Raw genomic sequence first — 16,425 nt, 5'->3', positions numbered from 1 at the left:
AGTGGGTCGGAAATGACTCGTTACCGAGGGCACCGGAAACCGGACTGCTTCAGCCACCATCGTTCGGTCTCTAGTAGCTCCACGCCTACCAGCAACGATGCCCCCGGCTATACCAACTGATAAAGAAATAAACGAAAAAGAAATAGAAGTACCGATGGGAGAGCTTCCTCCTCATCTAACCATCGGATAACTTCTTATCGCGGACGAAAGGACATGAATTTTTCTTTGCTCAGAAGAAAAAGAACAAGGGAGGAAAATTGCGTGAAAGATAATGACGGTTCGGTTAAAGAGATCATTGTTTCTTAGAAATCCTCTTAAACGTTGAATACTTAACAATCGTCTTTATTAGTGTATTTGATAAAAGAAGAATATAACACATTACTGTTAATGCTATATGTTTTTATAAATTGTTTTTTTTTTTACTATGGATAAGATCCTTAACCCTTGGTTCAATTGTAATTCCAAAATTAAATTTAAATGTACAATTTTTAAACGAAAGAGTTTCATAAATTAGAAGAATATGTTTAAAGAAACGGTGCAAAATGTAGAAAATGAAAACAATAGTAAACACTTTTTGTTTGTATAAAAAATTCAATAGATAATTGTTATCAACTTTTCCTATCAGAAATAAATAATGTATTATAGTATATTAAAATTGAGATTCTCCCCAAATTAATCAAAATTATGGTTCTAATTGTTATATGAAATAACAGTGACTATGCTAATTCCAAAATAGACCGTACATCGAAAATCACAAAATAACGAACCTTTCAAGAGAAAGAATATTGCAAAGAGTCACTTACCTTGTAGATGAAACATCAGAAGACACCGTCCCATTAAAACTGATAACCCGTGAACGTGACTCCAGATTCGAAGCAGTTGAATCGGATACCGTTGTTATCGAGTACAAGGGCCATGGATTGCTGCGAAGCCGTGACGTTAAAACTCCAGCTCTGTGACAAATGTTTCCAGACGTTTAATAGAGTAATCGTGCTTGGCTTAGAGTCTTGGTAATATGTACCAAGGTAGCCCGACCCGTTTGTACCAATTAGCCAAGCTGATGTTAAATAATATCACACCGGGGTATAGGGCTCACACAACGTACCTGTTTCTTCCATCGCAGTTATAAATTAGATGATCCAATTTCGTTGTAAACTTTATCTCGAGCCGAGGCTGTCTCGTGTGGCTGGTTTCTTTCCTTTGAACTGACCCATCAGAAAATCAAGACGAAGGGGAAAAAGAAGCTTATCCTTCCCCTTCTTCGTTCCAGCTCGTGTGAGATCTAAGAAATGGAAACTCTTTTAATTAAAATGCTTACGATATGCTTTCCAATTACACTCGCAGATTGAAAAAGTTTTCTTTCTAAAGGGAACTTGCGCCCCATTCGTATTTGATTATCAGAGATTTGATTACTCTTCTCGTTTTGCATATGGAAAAGTGACGTAAAATAATATAATCGAATCTCCATGGTGAAAGAATTTAATACATTGGGGATAGGAGGGGTCACGAATTTAACACCTCACCCGCTGGAATTATTAATATTTTTAATAATATTTTATTTGCTCAACTGCGGTATTCGCAGCGAACGTGTTAATAGAGTTTTTAACACCATCGATTACTACGAACTAGATATTCGCCGGGTGAATAAAATAAATAAAAATAATATCTACGGTGTTCGCAGTCTTTTAATATTAATAAGCATTTCACTGTTATTGAGTCACGCATGGTTTAATTGAAATAATGAAAGTTGGACGTGCTACAATTAACCCTTTAATTCCAGCGTGCATGATAAAATGTGTTCGTTATGGAAGAGACGTGTCCTTAACAACCCGACGCTGACATGTTATGCTAATGAGTAAGAATTATAATCACACAGAATATACGATTGCATGTAAAATTACGGAAGATAAAAAAGCGTGAAGTGGCTCGTAAACGAGAGGTATGTAAGTCGGCATCAACAAACGCTTTCCATAAATAATCATTTACTATTTGTTCGCATTTTTAACGAGCACGGGAAGAAATTAGAACATATAAAGCTCGAGGGAAATCCGTAAATTGAAAAAAACAATTCTCCCGCGAGCAGCTTTAATTCTTCATTCCGCGAAACTTCTTATTAGCCGAGGGGAAAATATTTTCATAAACATCGAAAATTGGACGGCGTACAATACACGAAAGTTTTTGCAGTTTTAAAAACTCGACGGAGCAAACAATTCTCCTTTGGGAGAAGTATAAACGAGTTGTAACTGGAAAGAAGGAGGAAATTATCGAAATGAGAAGTTGCCAAAAAGAATCCTCTACGTCCGGTTACTCGGTCACGGTTGAACAGTGGTCAGAACAGTGTACAGTGTACACGAATGGCGAGTTATTATTTCTGTTATATGCTTCTGTCAGTGGGCACGTCGGCAACGAACCTGGAATATCGATTCTCAGCCGTCGAAGGGAGGCAATACGGCCGACTTCCGGCACGAACCGGAAATGACTATTCCACGCCTGCCAGCCCAATTCCCCGTTCCCCCTTTGACAATCCCATAGTCCCTTCGGCTCTTCGCGTAACTATAAAAGTCCTCGCTTTATGCTCCCTTGTGGATAATTTTTAGAAACGCTTTCATAGTTAGATACGACACCTCCGAGTGTATTCGGAATTCTGAGCAGAAACAGGATTTCGATCTTGCTTGGCGCATGCAGTAGAATTTGATATTTTTTAATCAGTTCAGAATTTGTAGTAGTTTGAATATTAATCTAAGGAGATTACATATAAAACAATATATTTGCCAAGTTAATTAGCTTGTTAAATAATGGATAAGTTACGTCGGTTGATCTACCGTTTCTTTCGATCAAGAATCAGCCATTTTGGATTAAAAATATTGACAAAACGTTTACATAGTAATTTTCCTCAAACTTTAAGCTTTAAATTGATGTATCATAAGTACTACTTTGAGATAGTTTTGTCATGAAATCGTATTAATAAGTACCAAGTAGTCTGCAGTAAGTAGTGCAAACATATAATTAGTCAGACATGCTAAGAAATAAATTCCAACACAATTTCATGACACAAAAGTATTTTAAAATAACACTTGTGCTATATCAATTTAAAGCTTAAAGATTAATAAAAAAGACTGCATAAATAATTAATCGATATTTCTAATACAAAATGGCGAATTGCAAATTATAACAAACATAATAAATTTCGATGTACAATACATATGTAAAGTTCGAGTTATGATTTGATAACGTAAACTTTCAGGAAAATGGCTATATAAAGATTTATTATTATGTCACTCTTCTATGATCTTATTTGACCCACAATTTTGCATGTACCGGCTGATAATATTAATTTCTGTACAAGATGCATCTGGTGCATCGTCGGTTGCACCGGACAGATAGTGTAGAACACGTACACTGCATCGCTGGTCTCGAATGTGTTAACGATAATTATCGAAGGTAAATACGGTGAAAACAGGAGCGTGCTTTATCACCTATTCTAACTTGGCGTTGCTTTCACGGAGGGAAATATTTTACAGCTTACGGTGATGAAATATTTAATAAACATTTCGTTTTATTCCAAAGAAATTATTGAAACAAATCGTCCTACAACATCTACAATGGTTGTAAAAATTATTGGCACACTCTGCTTTCTTGCGATTATTCGAAACGTGCCAATACTTTTTTGAGATTCAGTGTACAATATTTTATTCGAAAATCGTTTGAATATATGTTTTATCCCATATTCTTCATCGTTTTCACAGATGAGCGGAACATTTGTTCGATAAAACAAGTGCATACTAGTCGATTGATTTCATATTTTTGGATTTTGATTCCATAGGATGGACGATGAAACAGATTTTTGAGCACTTTACGAGTATCGTATATTCACGATTTCATACTGATTTGCAGGATTTACGAGAGCAAATCCGTAAAATACGAAATATCGCTATAGAAAGAAGAATTCCAATAAAATTTACCGATCGCAGTTGGATTTTCATGACTGCAATATTCACTGCCGCTTGCATCTCTATTCGAAATATTTTTTATTTCTCTATAAAATCAACAATTTGAAACTTACTAATATTATTTACAATTAGATAAGTTTGACTGTTGTTTATTAAACGCTGGAAGTTCCGAGATGAGGAAGATCTACAAACACATTAATCATAGAACTTTCTTCGGGGTATTAAACCAGAAACGTATCTTGCGTTTTATTTCCGGTTAGTAACGGAAGTTTAGTACCAACAGGAGGATATAATACCCGCCACGGCAAGTTGCTATCGATCGTGTTAAATCAAATCGTATAAAACAGAATCGTTGCGACCAACTCCAGTCTAATAACCAGCATCAAAACCGTTCAGAGTTCACAGGTCACGGATTCCTCCGTTTCAATTAAATTCAAACCCGCGGGAGAAATGAAAAAGGCTTGGTTTTACTTGGACGATCGCGAGAAAGATCGAATAATTCATCTGGTTCCAGACGCAGAAATGACATTTCTCCATTTCTTTCTCTTTTCATTTTAAATTCATCTAACTTCCTCTTTGTACTAACGCAAACAATTTTATTTGCAACCTTTCTAAATTATCGTTCTCAAAAACAAAAGCAATATAATTTAATTCAAAGATTGATATTACATAAAAGTATTTTCTGTGTGGAAAGTAATTACTTTTGACTTAGTACTCTTTTTCTTAGTACTAACCCTTTAACGTATCGTCTTTCAGACCGTTTCGTTGGCAAAAAGAAATTAGGGGCGCAATTACAGTAACCGCGATTCATAAAACGGCTCCGACGTCTAATTTATGCCTTTTGTACGTAACGTATGCAAGTGAGAAACAACGCGACGCGGCATAACTAACGACCCGTCTGCCTCTGTTTCCTCGACAATGGAATGCAAAATGAAAGAGCCATAAAGCTAAACCGTAGCTGAACGGAACGACACTGCATGCACGCGATTCAACGAGCCCGTGACCAAAAATGAAAAAGTCGTTTACTTTGCTATTGAACAATTTCCAGATTAACGTGTTACAAAAAGGATCTACCGGTAGAATGCTATACCGGCGATACTATGAATCGTTTGCTTTTATTTTCCAGGCTCTCGTATGGAATACGAATGTTCGAGCATTGACTATTTCCCGAACGAGGAGTACAGCCCGGATCCGAGCGATTCGACCATGGCAATACCATGTGAGTAGAACGAGAGAAAACCGGCATCATGAGACAAATGGAATGGGAAACGCGTGCCTTTGAAGGTGGTTGATTAGGTGTCCTCTGTCTACCGGCTGGACTGGAGTGTGACACGGCCGTAAAATATTCGGCGGAAAAATGCTTTCAGCCAGTAGAATCTACCTGCCACGATAAACTGGATCCGACAATTTCACCCTCCCCGTTTTTCGATTTTCATTTTATCATGGAGAAAAGAAAAAATTCAACTGGTCCGGATAACGTGAAATTGAAGGGAATTATCCTATCGGTACTTTTTTTCCCCCGAGCTCTCATCAAAGAGATTCTTTTCTGGTTAAAGGTATACCGATTGAATTCCAGGAATTTTTCGCTTGTTTTTGGGGCGTTCATGTTTTCGTATAATAACGGAAGAATAGTTTGGCAGAAGGGAGAAAAGAGAGAGAGAAGAAAAAAATTTCCTCGTCAACTTTTCCCATTCGTTCGGCCCGTTCATAGCCATATTTTTTCTCCGCAGACGCAGTTACCAAGTCGGCGATGTTCTTCTTCGCTGCAACATCGCTGCTGGTGCTGGCTGAAGTTTGTTACTTCACTGCTCACGTTACTCACCCGAGACACAGACTTTGCGTCTTTGTCGCCGGAGTGGTCTTCATAGTTTCCGGTGAGCAATAAAGTACACCGGCTTATATCATACGTACTACTTTGCGTGTATCACCTTTCTTTCGGGGATCATGAACACAACTACCGGAACAACTATAAGGTCTTATAAAATGATACCAGAAATAAAATTCTTGGCTTAACTTTACTTTCGGGTACACAAAATTATTGATTTTTTCGAAAGTTCAAAAATAAGTACAAGCTTTTATTCTAGGAATCCATCTGTTCAAAAGTTACACGTTATAAAACTGATGGATGGATTGAAAAAATTAAACCTTGCAAAAATAAAAGATATTAACAAATCATTTGTTCCAAATTTTTACCATAATTATCATAATTGATCATTTATAAATTATGGAAAAATTGGAAAGAATCTTTTGGAAATGATAAATGAAAATATGAAATTCATACTAAATCTAAAATCGATTAGATAAATTTGTATAAAATTTGTAGGTTGGTAAGTGAGAGGAAGTACGAAGACGGATTAAAATTGAAATAATCCCATTACGTAAGCTGGCCAGCCTCCGTGAAATTGTCGCGAGAACTGGTGCACAGAGATAAAGCTTAAGTTATTAAATCAGTTTCTCTTTCAGGTTTGTTAATGCTGGTGGGAATGGTGATGTACATATCTGTGTTCAAAGCTGAGGTTGGCAGTAAGCTCAGACCAAGGTCGTCATTTCAGGTCAGTGAAATATGGCTTTCTAAATGGCTTAAGCATTTCCTTTTGTTCGCAGAAAGTTATTAAAGATATATATTAAACTAGCAGAAATTTTACAGCTGAAAATTTTTTTTATAAAACGATAAGGAATCTAAATTTTGTCTATCGAGTGAAATAAATGAATTTAAACGTAAATTACGATCTAAGCACGATTTCCACGCGAAAGTAATATACGGAGCAACGAAAGTAAGATATGAAATTCTCGATTTTATATTTTCTCTGGCAGCTTAGATTGCTTCTTATCCGTATCGTGCTCATACGAATGAACACCATCGTCGCAATCTTGCGATTTCAGGGACCGCCCTTCACCTACAGGTACGGATTCTCATTTCTGCTGTACGTGAGTGGCTTCATCACGACCGAAGTCGCTGGCACTTACGCCATTTTCTTGTATATCTCTTGGCACCAAAAAGAACTGGTACGGAGAGATTCCAGGCGAAAAAATTACGGGGTTGGTAGTATCAGCTTCTTTTCTTACAATTTCATAAGACACACTCTACAGTTTTATCACAGGTGCTTTGAAAAAACTTGGACAGAATTAACATCCCTTTCGAAGTTTTCATTTGGCCAATTTCAATTTATTTACCTTTCTTTGGCAGAGTATCAAAGTGATCAAATTATACAGTGTATGCAAATTAGAATCTCTTTTTAATAAGGGAACTTTTGTAAGAAATGATACATGAACCACTTAAAATTAAAGAGATACAGATGATACTTTCATTTTTATTTTTTATTATTTAATTCAAAAATTTTTTTAAAATGTTACTTGCACCCCTTTGGTTCTGAATGGTTCGTACAAGTTTCCAATTGCAATTTTTATTTCAATCTTTTTATCAGCTACAAGTGTTTTCGTAAGATTCTCAGAGAATTTTAAAGCAGATAACTTCTTCTCTGAAAGATTCAAAGGTTTTAACGGCCAAGTAAAACCTTCGCGCAAATGGACTTCTAGCTTGCAATTAGTTAAATATCTACGCGGCTTAACTCTTTCTTGTACAAACTGCAAAATTCGATGTAATAAAGTTTATCTCTGAGGGAAGATAAATTTCAGTGAAAAGGGAAAAGCTCCTCTGTGACACTTCCATCAGTCTCGTAATTACGATATTCCGGGATAATTAAACTTCTATGAAATGTAGGTACTTATATCACTGAACTAATTATTACGAATAACTCGGATAATTTTGATACACCCAGCGAAAGATCCGTCTGAACTGAAACATAATTCGTTAAATATTCTGTCCAAGTTGAATAGCTCGCTTAATTATTATTAAACCCTCATCTGCATATCATTTCACAAGCGGTCATAGAAATTCGCGAAAACAAAAAGCCTCCAACGGTGATATTAAAATTTGTCAAGCGAAGATATTAAAATATTTCCAATGAAGATATTAAAATTTTTCAAATAATGGCATTAAAATTTTCATAAATTGAGCATTGATCAGGGGTGAATATGAAGTCTCTCGAAAATAAATTTAAATTGTAAAATAAAATTCTAATTTTTGTTATTTAGAGAAGTATAGGAGAAATAAGTTTCAGTGAGATTGGTGAGTAAGAAAACGAATGAACGGATAAATTCTTTTGATGCTTTTCACGATGGCGCAATTAAATCTTAGGTGGGCTATTAACTGACTTGAAGTAAATTTAGCGACTTACTCTAACTGAATTGCAATCCGGCTGCTAGGGGTAAATTACATTTAACTAGTAAACAGACACCGAATGAAAACGAAACGGAACGCGGAGCACTGGCTCTCGGTGCTCGAGTGTTTGAGATCTTATTTGCACAACGCCATCCTATCACGAAACAAACGATACTCTCTACTTTTTCTGACTAATTGTAAGTACGTTTTATCGTACAAAGCAAAAATTCACATTCTACCTGCCATTTATTCCGTATATTACATCCAATCCATCAATGATTCCAATTTGTTCATTTTGAACGAAAGAGGGCCGAGATAAAATTTTAAATATTAGAACTTCACTAAACATTCTTTGCTAAAAATAATTTATTATTCTGCAATGTTACATTGTAAAATTTTATTTCACTGTATATCGCAATATGTATTTAGTTTTAGAGAAAAAGAAAATTTTCTTATTTTATTTTATTTGGACCAAAATTGGGATAGAGATTAGGAGCTGCGTTCCCCTGGAATTTCATTAAACCATCTAGAGCTATCTAAAGCACTGCACTTTTATATTCCATCCTTTTCAAAATTTCAACTGAATCTAAGGTAATCTGATTAAAATTAAAATTCCCTCCATTTCAGTATTCTCTGATTTCTGTTTTAGGGATGAAAAATATTTTGAATTAAAAAATATTTAATTGTGCTTTTGGATTATCTCTTCCCATCACGATTAAACCTATTTCCTTATGAAATAAATAAAGATAACTGAGAAAGAAATCTAATATAAATTCCAAAGAATAACCATTAACCAAAAAAAATGTGTAAGAAAAGATGAATTATAAAACAAACACAGCAATGAATGGAAACTGACAAAACATGATAAACACGAACAGGGCGCGAAAAAGCAGAAAAGAAAGAAGAAACAGAAAAGAAAGAGAACAATTCACAATGTACAGTGATCTCTCTCCAGTCTCTGTTTATTCATTCTTGCTTGATTTATCCCCGTCAGTGGTAGAAGTACACCACTCTCCAGGCAATAAGAAACTGCAAGTAGAATAGGTCAACCATATACCGGCCATTAATCAAGTCGTTGCACCAAATAACATATTTCTTCTCGGTATTTTAACAATTTTTGATAGTAAAATATATTTTATTTACCTTTCTCATCTTATTTATCTATAAATTGAAATAACTTTAATAAATTATTAACGTCAACAGTAATTATCCTATATTGTAATAAAAGTCATGGAAGACTTGAGAAAATAAGAAAAGAAAAAGTTTATTAAAAAGTGTCACTGTTTATTTAACACCAACACCAGCTACATTTTCATGTATTTTAAATTAGAAACAATGAAAACGAGAACCGGAACTATTTTTTCTGCAACACGCGCATGATAATTATGCAAATTAGGGTTTAATGTATCTTTTATGCATTCGACCTACTACCCCTTCTCCCCCCCCCGAAACAATGCACCTTTAACGCCTCTAGTATTGAGCGCAATTTTAAATGCAAAACCAACGTAAAGCGGAAACAATATCTCTTGTGATTAATATATTCCAGTAGCATAGAATCAATTATAAAAATTTTGTTTATAAAAATAAAATTAATTCTTGAACATTATCTATCATTATTATAACAGTTAATGCTTTGATCATCAAAATGGATTAATTTGTTATTGATTAATTTCGTTTTGCATTTAAATGCTGCAAACACTTTTCATTTTATAGAAAGAACATCTTTTCTTTTTCCATAACATTTCTTTTCAGGGTGTGTATCACTTAGACAATCACCACGTGCATCATGCAAATCATGCGACAATAGGTCACAGTGGTTTCCTGTGCGAAAGGCATCAGAAGAGATACTTTTTCAGCAGGGATTCCGTGGATCACGTCGATTTCGACGAATTTTTGCCACCACCGCCAAATTTGGACTACCATGACTATTCCAGACAATTTCCCAGAGATCTTACCACCCAGACAGTAAGCGATTCGGATTAGTACTAAGAAAGAATCTTTATTTTATAACTTTGCTCTCTAAAAATAATCATTTAATTAAACATAGGTTAGTACAACAGCTGATGTGCTCCAGGAAGAGGAAGAGGAATACAGCCCGAGTGTTCAACACGAATTCGTGACCTTTGATCTAGACGAACCACTACCACCACCACCACCCGTTAGGGGTAGCGAATGGAGTTTCGATACGTTGAGGAAAACGACTCCCGTCTGATATACCGTCAGGTATAACATTTAAATTACATTTTTTATTTCTTTCATTATATTCCATAATAATATTTGTAATATTAAAATATTTTACTCTAATATTTTCTGCTTTCTTAATTTTCTAAATTTTATTATTTTCTAATTATTCTAATATTTTATTCTAATAAATGTTCCAATATTTCATTCTAAAAACAATTATTTTACAACTAACAAAATTGCAAAATAAATTGAGCGATCATAGTCACCATACAACATTCGTCAATTATCAGATATAATATAATAATGTGTTTCAAAGGATCAATTCAATTCAATATCCTTTTTCTTTCTTTCTCGAAAGATACGCGCGGTTGGTACAAAGCGTTGAAAGCGACGACGACGAGGAGGAGGAAACGGAAACCGAAGAGGACCACGACCTAGTCGGCGATTGAACGGATCCGGTCGATTTTTTAACGAGACACCTTGCAACGCGACCGGAAGCCTTTCATCGTTCACGACTCGTCGACAATCGACGCGGAAACAAACGAAGCTTGGAACGCTTGATCGATGAATTATCGAATGGCTATCGATCGAAGAACTTGGAGCTATCGAAGAACTATCCCGTGGCAAGTAATTCGCTCGTCACCGATGAAAATAAGTGAACGAAGAAACGGAATTAATCCACGAACGATAAAGTGCTTCGACTGTAATTAACATGTCCAACTTTATAGTTCTCTTGACGGTGAACATTTTCAAAGGTAAATCAATGACTCGTTTAATTCGATGAATGTTCTAAGAAAGTTTCACCAGTTTTAAAAGGCTTTTAATCAACTGCTAACGCTCGGATTCTCGCTTGAACACAAGAAGAGTGTGAATTTGTTGAAAATGAACCGTTGGCGATGAAAAATATGAACGAGATAAAAGGGACACGTGGATGAACTTAAGGATTAATTGAACGAATCGAGATGTAAATGATCATTCACGTGATTCGTGAAATTTTAATGTGAGTGTACAGGAAAGAGACAGAAGTATGGAAATTAAAAAGGAAATCACTGGATTTGGGAGAGACAAATTTCATGATTATTGCTGCGATAACGATCTTATAGGTATTAAGATTATTTATATTGGTTCCTGTTTCCTTGCAAAAGGAAGGAAAGATGTTTGTTTAAAAGACTGCAATCTATATCTGCCAAAGTTAATTAAAATCGAGACTGTGAATCGATCAATCGGTATAATTGTATAAGTATTAATATATTCGTTGTAATTGCGATATGTGTAATCGTGGAACACCTGAATTTTTGTTACTGTGAAAATCTTTTGTTTTCTATATTGTCTGAAATGGAATTATTTTTTACACACAAATTTTAAAAAATATAATTCGAATTTTAATTCTACTGTTCCTATTCGCAACTCTATATTTATTTCCAATTGTGACAATTTGCAAAATTAAAATCCTAAATAATTTTAAACGATTCCAAATTAATTTTTTTAACTGCAATGCTTAATTTATAATTAATGTTAAATTACTATACGTAATAAAGAAATTATCACAAAAGATGTCCACAGAATTGTGAATAAAAATAAAGAGAAGACTGGGATGCTAAGAGGCATTTTTTAGCACAGTTATAAAAAAAGGAATTGTGAAAAATTACAAAACTGGAACTCGTTGATTTCTTAATGATATTATAAACATGTTTACAATCGAACTGATTAAAAGGAATTTTATCATATTCGTTGTACAGAACGAGTAACGTTATTGTATCAATAATAGGTCTGAAGATTTTTAATAATACTTTAAATAATCATGAAATAAGTTTTTTATACGCTGGTCAATTTTTCACTGAGATTTTGCAAGTAAAAGTTTATACGCTGATTAAATAATTGATGATTTAAGAAAAAAAATTTCATCAAATAACTGTTAACCCATAAACAAGAAAAAAATTGATTACAAGTCTGGTTAAATGCAATATGTGTTCTATGTAATATTAAACATTGTTGCTAATTTTTTAATGGAGAATAAAATGTACCAATGCGTTTCCGCTCTAGTGTTCAATATTGTTATCAAATTTGACAATAGCAATCATGTTTAAATGAAACAATTTTTACAATTAAACTTGATGTAATTATATAGCACACCATGTTCACAATTTTATAATTTCTTTCTTTGTAATAAAAAAAAAAGAAAAACATTTTAATACATAAAATTGTTTCAATCACATAAGAATACAAAATTCTACTAAGCATTATTTATATAAGGATAAAATATATACTATGGGACATTAAATATACTGTTAAACTTAAATTGCTTATAGAATTATTTGAAACAAATTTAAAATCACTTTGATTATTTAGTGGAATGTTATAGAGTATCCTAAGATAGTTAATACAATACAAAATTTCTAAAACAATGATTAAAACATAAATTTTGAAAGAGTACATGTATAAATCAAAGAATATCTTTTATTATATTATAAGATATTGTTTTACTTTTATGTGACTGAAACAATGTGTTGTTCTAAGAACATCTTGTAATTCTCGAAAACCTACTTGTACATACATGCAATATTTGCAATGTAATATAATATGTGGTATAGAATACATTGCCAAAGAAAAATTGTTTTGCATTATATATTTATAATGCTCTAAATTATAACATTAATTATAAGATACCAAGACTATGTGGTAGTCTATAAGAAGGATAAGATAAAACTGAATAATTTTGACACCATGAACCGTGACAAAGGCAACACAATATAACAAACATAATATTTTGTCTAAGGACAAAAAAAAGAAGCATGTTTCTTACAAAGCTGCCATTGTTTATAAAATAATACATGTTCACTAGCATTTAATAGGAATTTATTGATTATATATTAAGTGATGATAAGCTTGTCTGAACTTTACAATTTGTACAATAAAGTTTCTTCAAAATAAATGCAATGATTTTTTGGCAAAATTCATATATAACTTGATTAATAAGTTTGTTCTTAAATACATCAAACAAAATAAATATTCTATTATCATGAAAATATGCATGCTATATATAGAAAATATAAAAAACGATTGATTGTCATAGTTAGTAATGTTGATGTATTAAACCCTTACCTTCTACGAACTGGACATTTTTCTCCATCAGAATTGCTCAGAACTGCAGCGAACAGCAAAAATAACACAAAAAACAAAATCCACACTTTAACAAAAGTTAGTTTACACTGAATTTAGAACTTAATTCATTTAAAACAACTAATTAATTACCACACTTTGAACGACCGCAACAAATGACGCGTTTCGAACTTCCTTCCTTATGGGAGGAGAGAGGGAAGATGGCGTCTCATCAGCATTCGTGGAATTCAAAATTCAAAATTGTATTTTATAATTTCTTTGAATTTTAGTAATAAATATATACCTCTTATAATCAGAACTGCTTAACAAAAAAAAGCTGCTAATTAAACGAAAAAAGAAACATAAATAAAGTATTTTTTAAGCAAAAGATATTTTAATACGTGCTTCCGGTTTCCGACTTGAATAGTTCAAATTATCAGTACAGATCGCCTCAAGCGGTGAACGCTGAAAACAGTTTAAATTTTCGAATTGTAAACGTAAGTATTTACATAGAATGATGACAAATTGTCTGTATATATACTTTTCAGTAGGAAATAAAAGATTAAACGGTTTAATGTTTCATCAATTTTATTGTATATATAAATAATAAAGTACATTATCTAAATTTAAAAAACTCCACCACTGACGATCTAATACAGGAAAAGAAATCACTAATCGATTTCAACGTTGGCGAAGCTTCCGGTTTGGTATTAAAAGAAGGAATGTTGGATATACATGATGCATTAGAGCTTTCTTGTACATAAGGCACATTTTCTGCATTCGTAATATTCTGTAAAGCACATATAAATAAAGAAGGTATTCATTTTTATTATTTACACAAATTAATGCTTAACTTACATAATTGATATTTTGTAGACAGCATCTATTCTCTTTATAATTATTATCACTTTTAAATTTTTTAAATTTCTTCAATAAGAGCAAACATTTATTTTCTGATTGTACATCTGCATCTGCTTCATTATCCTTCTTTAAATATACAATTTTTGATACGTTCAAGTTAACCTGTTAAACGTACAATATAATATACAGTATGAAGCCTAATAACATTTAATGACAATTTACATCCTTATTTATTTAGAATCTTTTAATTAGAAGTTGTTATACAAACCTCTGTTTCTTCGTCTGATCTTTTCCTTTTACCAGCAATTACTGGGATATTTTCAGATGGAAATAAATTAAGATTATTGTGCCTTAATGGTTTTCTTGAACTACTATCTTTTCTTAAAGTTTGTCGGCATTCTACGTACTAACAAAATAAAACAGTTCAAATTAGTTTATGTACAAAATTTTTAAATAGGAACACTGTTTTTCAAAAATACCTTTTTTATGGAATTTTGTATTGCTTCTATCCATAAACTACTATCCTCCTTTTCAGAGTAAAGTAAAAGTATTTCATTTAAACAAGTAACACGAAACAATCCTCCGCTCAAAACTGATTCAATTTTGCACTTATTTAATGGTAAAACGCAACACACAGTTAATGAGTTTTGCGGGTCACCTTTGCAATACAATAAAATATCATCAAAGAGAACAAAGTATCTTCGATATGCGGAATTTCCTCGTCTTGATACTCTCATTAATGCTCCTTGTTTAATCAATTTTCTACCGGGTTTTACCAAATTAATTGGATTTGCAATACACTTTTGAAGTTTTAATAACTTCTGTGTTTCTTCGTGTTGTTCAATTAAAGTATTCATATGCCTTGCAGCTTTCTCAATTTCTACTAGACAAACTTTAAAAATAAAGAAATTTAATAATGCTGTTCTATAATATTTTAAGTTATTCGACCCAATATTAAATTATACTTTATATGTACCCTGTAGAAGATTAAATTCCTTATGTTTATTCGGTGTATGTTGCAAGACTTCTTGCAGGAGTAATTTATATCTAGGTACCCTTTGTATTGGTGTAATTAATAATGAGGGTAATTTTCTACCAACTTCTGGTCTTGTTTCTTGTCCAGTAATAAAATTTTTAAATGTAGTATCATTTTCTTGTTTCACCTGGAAAACAAATTTTGTTAGATATCGCTAATTTGTAACTACTAAATTATAGTCAATACCTGTATCAAGTATAAAATCTGCTCATAATCATAAGCATAAACTGAGTACAGTTTAAAAAATGGAGCCAGTTTATGAAATGCACCAGCAATATTTTGTGATTTCTCTTTCAATTCCTTTATTAATTCTCCGCTAACATTATACAATGTTTTTATGTTCTCAGATAATGTTGAAAGTAAACTGTGATCTAATAACTTTCTTTCAAACATAGGTTGTATAAAATACTGAAAAATATTTATACATTAATTCAATATTATAGGAACTGTTAAATGTAATTAAAATGTACCTCCATTAAGATCTCCAACTGACGTAAATAAGTAACTTCAGTTGTTAAAATTTCTTGAATAGCTTGATATCTTAAATTCTTCTCTTTTTCTTCAAGCTGTTTTTGATGACTCTCGTTTAGACTATTGAGAACTGCAAATATAAGGATATTTAATACATTAAAAAATATATAGAATACGTTCTTTTATACTTATTAATTATATACCTTTCATACGACTCCGCATACTTAAAACATTTCTGTCATTTATAATCTTTTTTAGTTCAGAACTCAAAGGAGTTTGTGGTGATCTTGGTGAATTCATAATAACTAATAATTATTTTCAATTGCTGAATTTTATTATACTTCTTGTTTTAATATTGTATATTGTGCATTTATTCAAATTTATGTGTAAACATGTACATATATATCATATGTTTGCATCCAAATAGAAGTATATTTATAATACTTTATTACAATGTTACTTTAGCACTGCTTTCAAAACTACCTGTTAGAATTTAATTTTTGTTGCATCAATTTAAAGTATAATCAAGGTAGTGTAAATAGAGATGAGTTGTTTTATTGGTTGATGTGAAATCTGGGGTAAAACTTCCATCAATGTAACTA

General features: G+C 32.6%; 2 protein-coding genes and 1 long non-coding RNA gene across 3 annotated transcripts in view; 1 reads left to right on the top strand and 2 right to left on the bottom strand.

The window, feature by feature from the left end:
• LOC114874344 (voltage-dependent calcium channel gamma-7 subunit) overlaps positions 1–11,837 on the top strand; it is a 31,134-nt gene extending 19,297 nt beyond the window's left edge. Inside the window, exons 4-10 of the mRNA XM_046287587.1 lie at positions 5,077–5,169; positions 5,681–5,824; positions 6,414–6,502; positions 6,834–6,989; positions 9,925–10,137; positions 10,220–10,395; positions 10,715–11,837. Of these exons, the coding sequence (XP_046143543.1) occupies positions 5,077–5,169; positions 5,681–5,824; positions 6,414–6,502; positions 6,834–6,989; positions 9,925–10,137; positions 10,220–10,384 (860 nt within the window). The 3' untranslated portion in view covers positions 10,385–10,395; positions 10,715–11,837. The remainder of the gene's footprint in view (positions 1–5,076; positions 5,170–5,680; positions 5,825–6,413; positions 6,503–6,833; positions 6,990–9,924; positions 10,138–10,219; positions 10,396–10,714) is intronic.
• LOC114874345 lies at positions 818–13,631 on the bottom strand. The gene is made up of 3 exons (XR_003789092.2): positions 13,459–13,631; positions 1,106–1,282; positions 818–953 (listed from the first exon to the last, which is right to left on the bottom strand). It is a non-coding gene; the product is annotated as an uncharacterized LOC114874345 (long non-coding RNA).
• Positions 13,632–14,025: 394 nt separating this feature from the next.
• On the bottom strand, positions 14,026–16,373 carry LOC114874347 (FYVE, RhoGEF and PH domain-containing protein 4). The gene is made up of 8 exons (XM_029183544.2): positions 16,027–16,373; positions 15,823–15,953; positions 15,539–15,760; positions 15,293–15,479; positions 14,796–15,208; positions 14,585–14,722; positions 14,314–14,478; positions 14,026–14,245 (listed from the first exon to the last, which is right to left on the bottom strand). The coding sequence occupies exons 1-8, from the start codon at positions 16,121–16,123 to the stop codon at positions 14,072–14,074; spliced, it is 1,527 nt and encodes a 508-aa protein (XP_029039377.1). The 5' UTR covers positions 16,124–16,373; the 3' UTR covers positions 14,026–14,071.
• Positions 16,374–16,425: the final 52 nt, after the last annotated feature.

Source organism: Osmia bicornis, chromosome 10 (assembly GCF_907164935.1).
Source record: "Osmia bicornis bicornis chromosome 10, iOsmBic2.1, whole genome shotgun sequence".
Classification (NCBI taxonomy): domain Eukaryota; kingdom Metazoa; phylum Arthropoda; class Insecta; order Hymenoptera; family Megachilidae; genus Osmia; species Osmia bicornis.
Note: the sequence above shows the minus strand (reverse complement) of the source record. Positions and strands in the feature narration are given on the sequence as shown.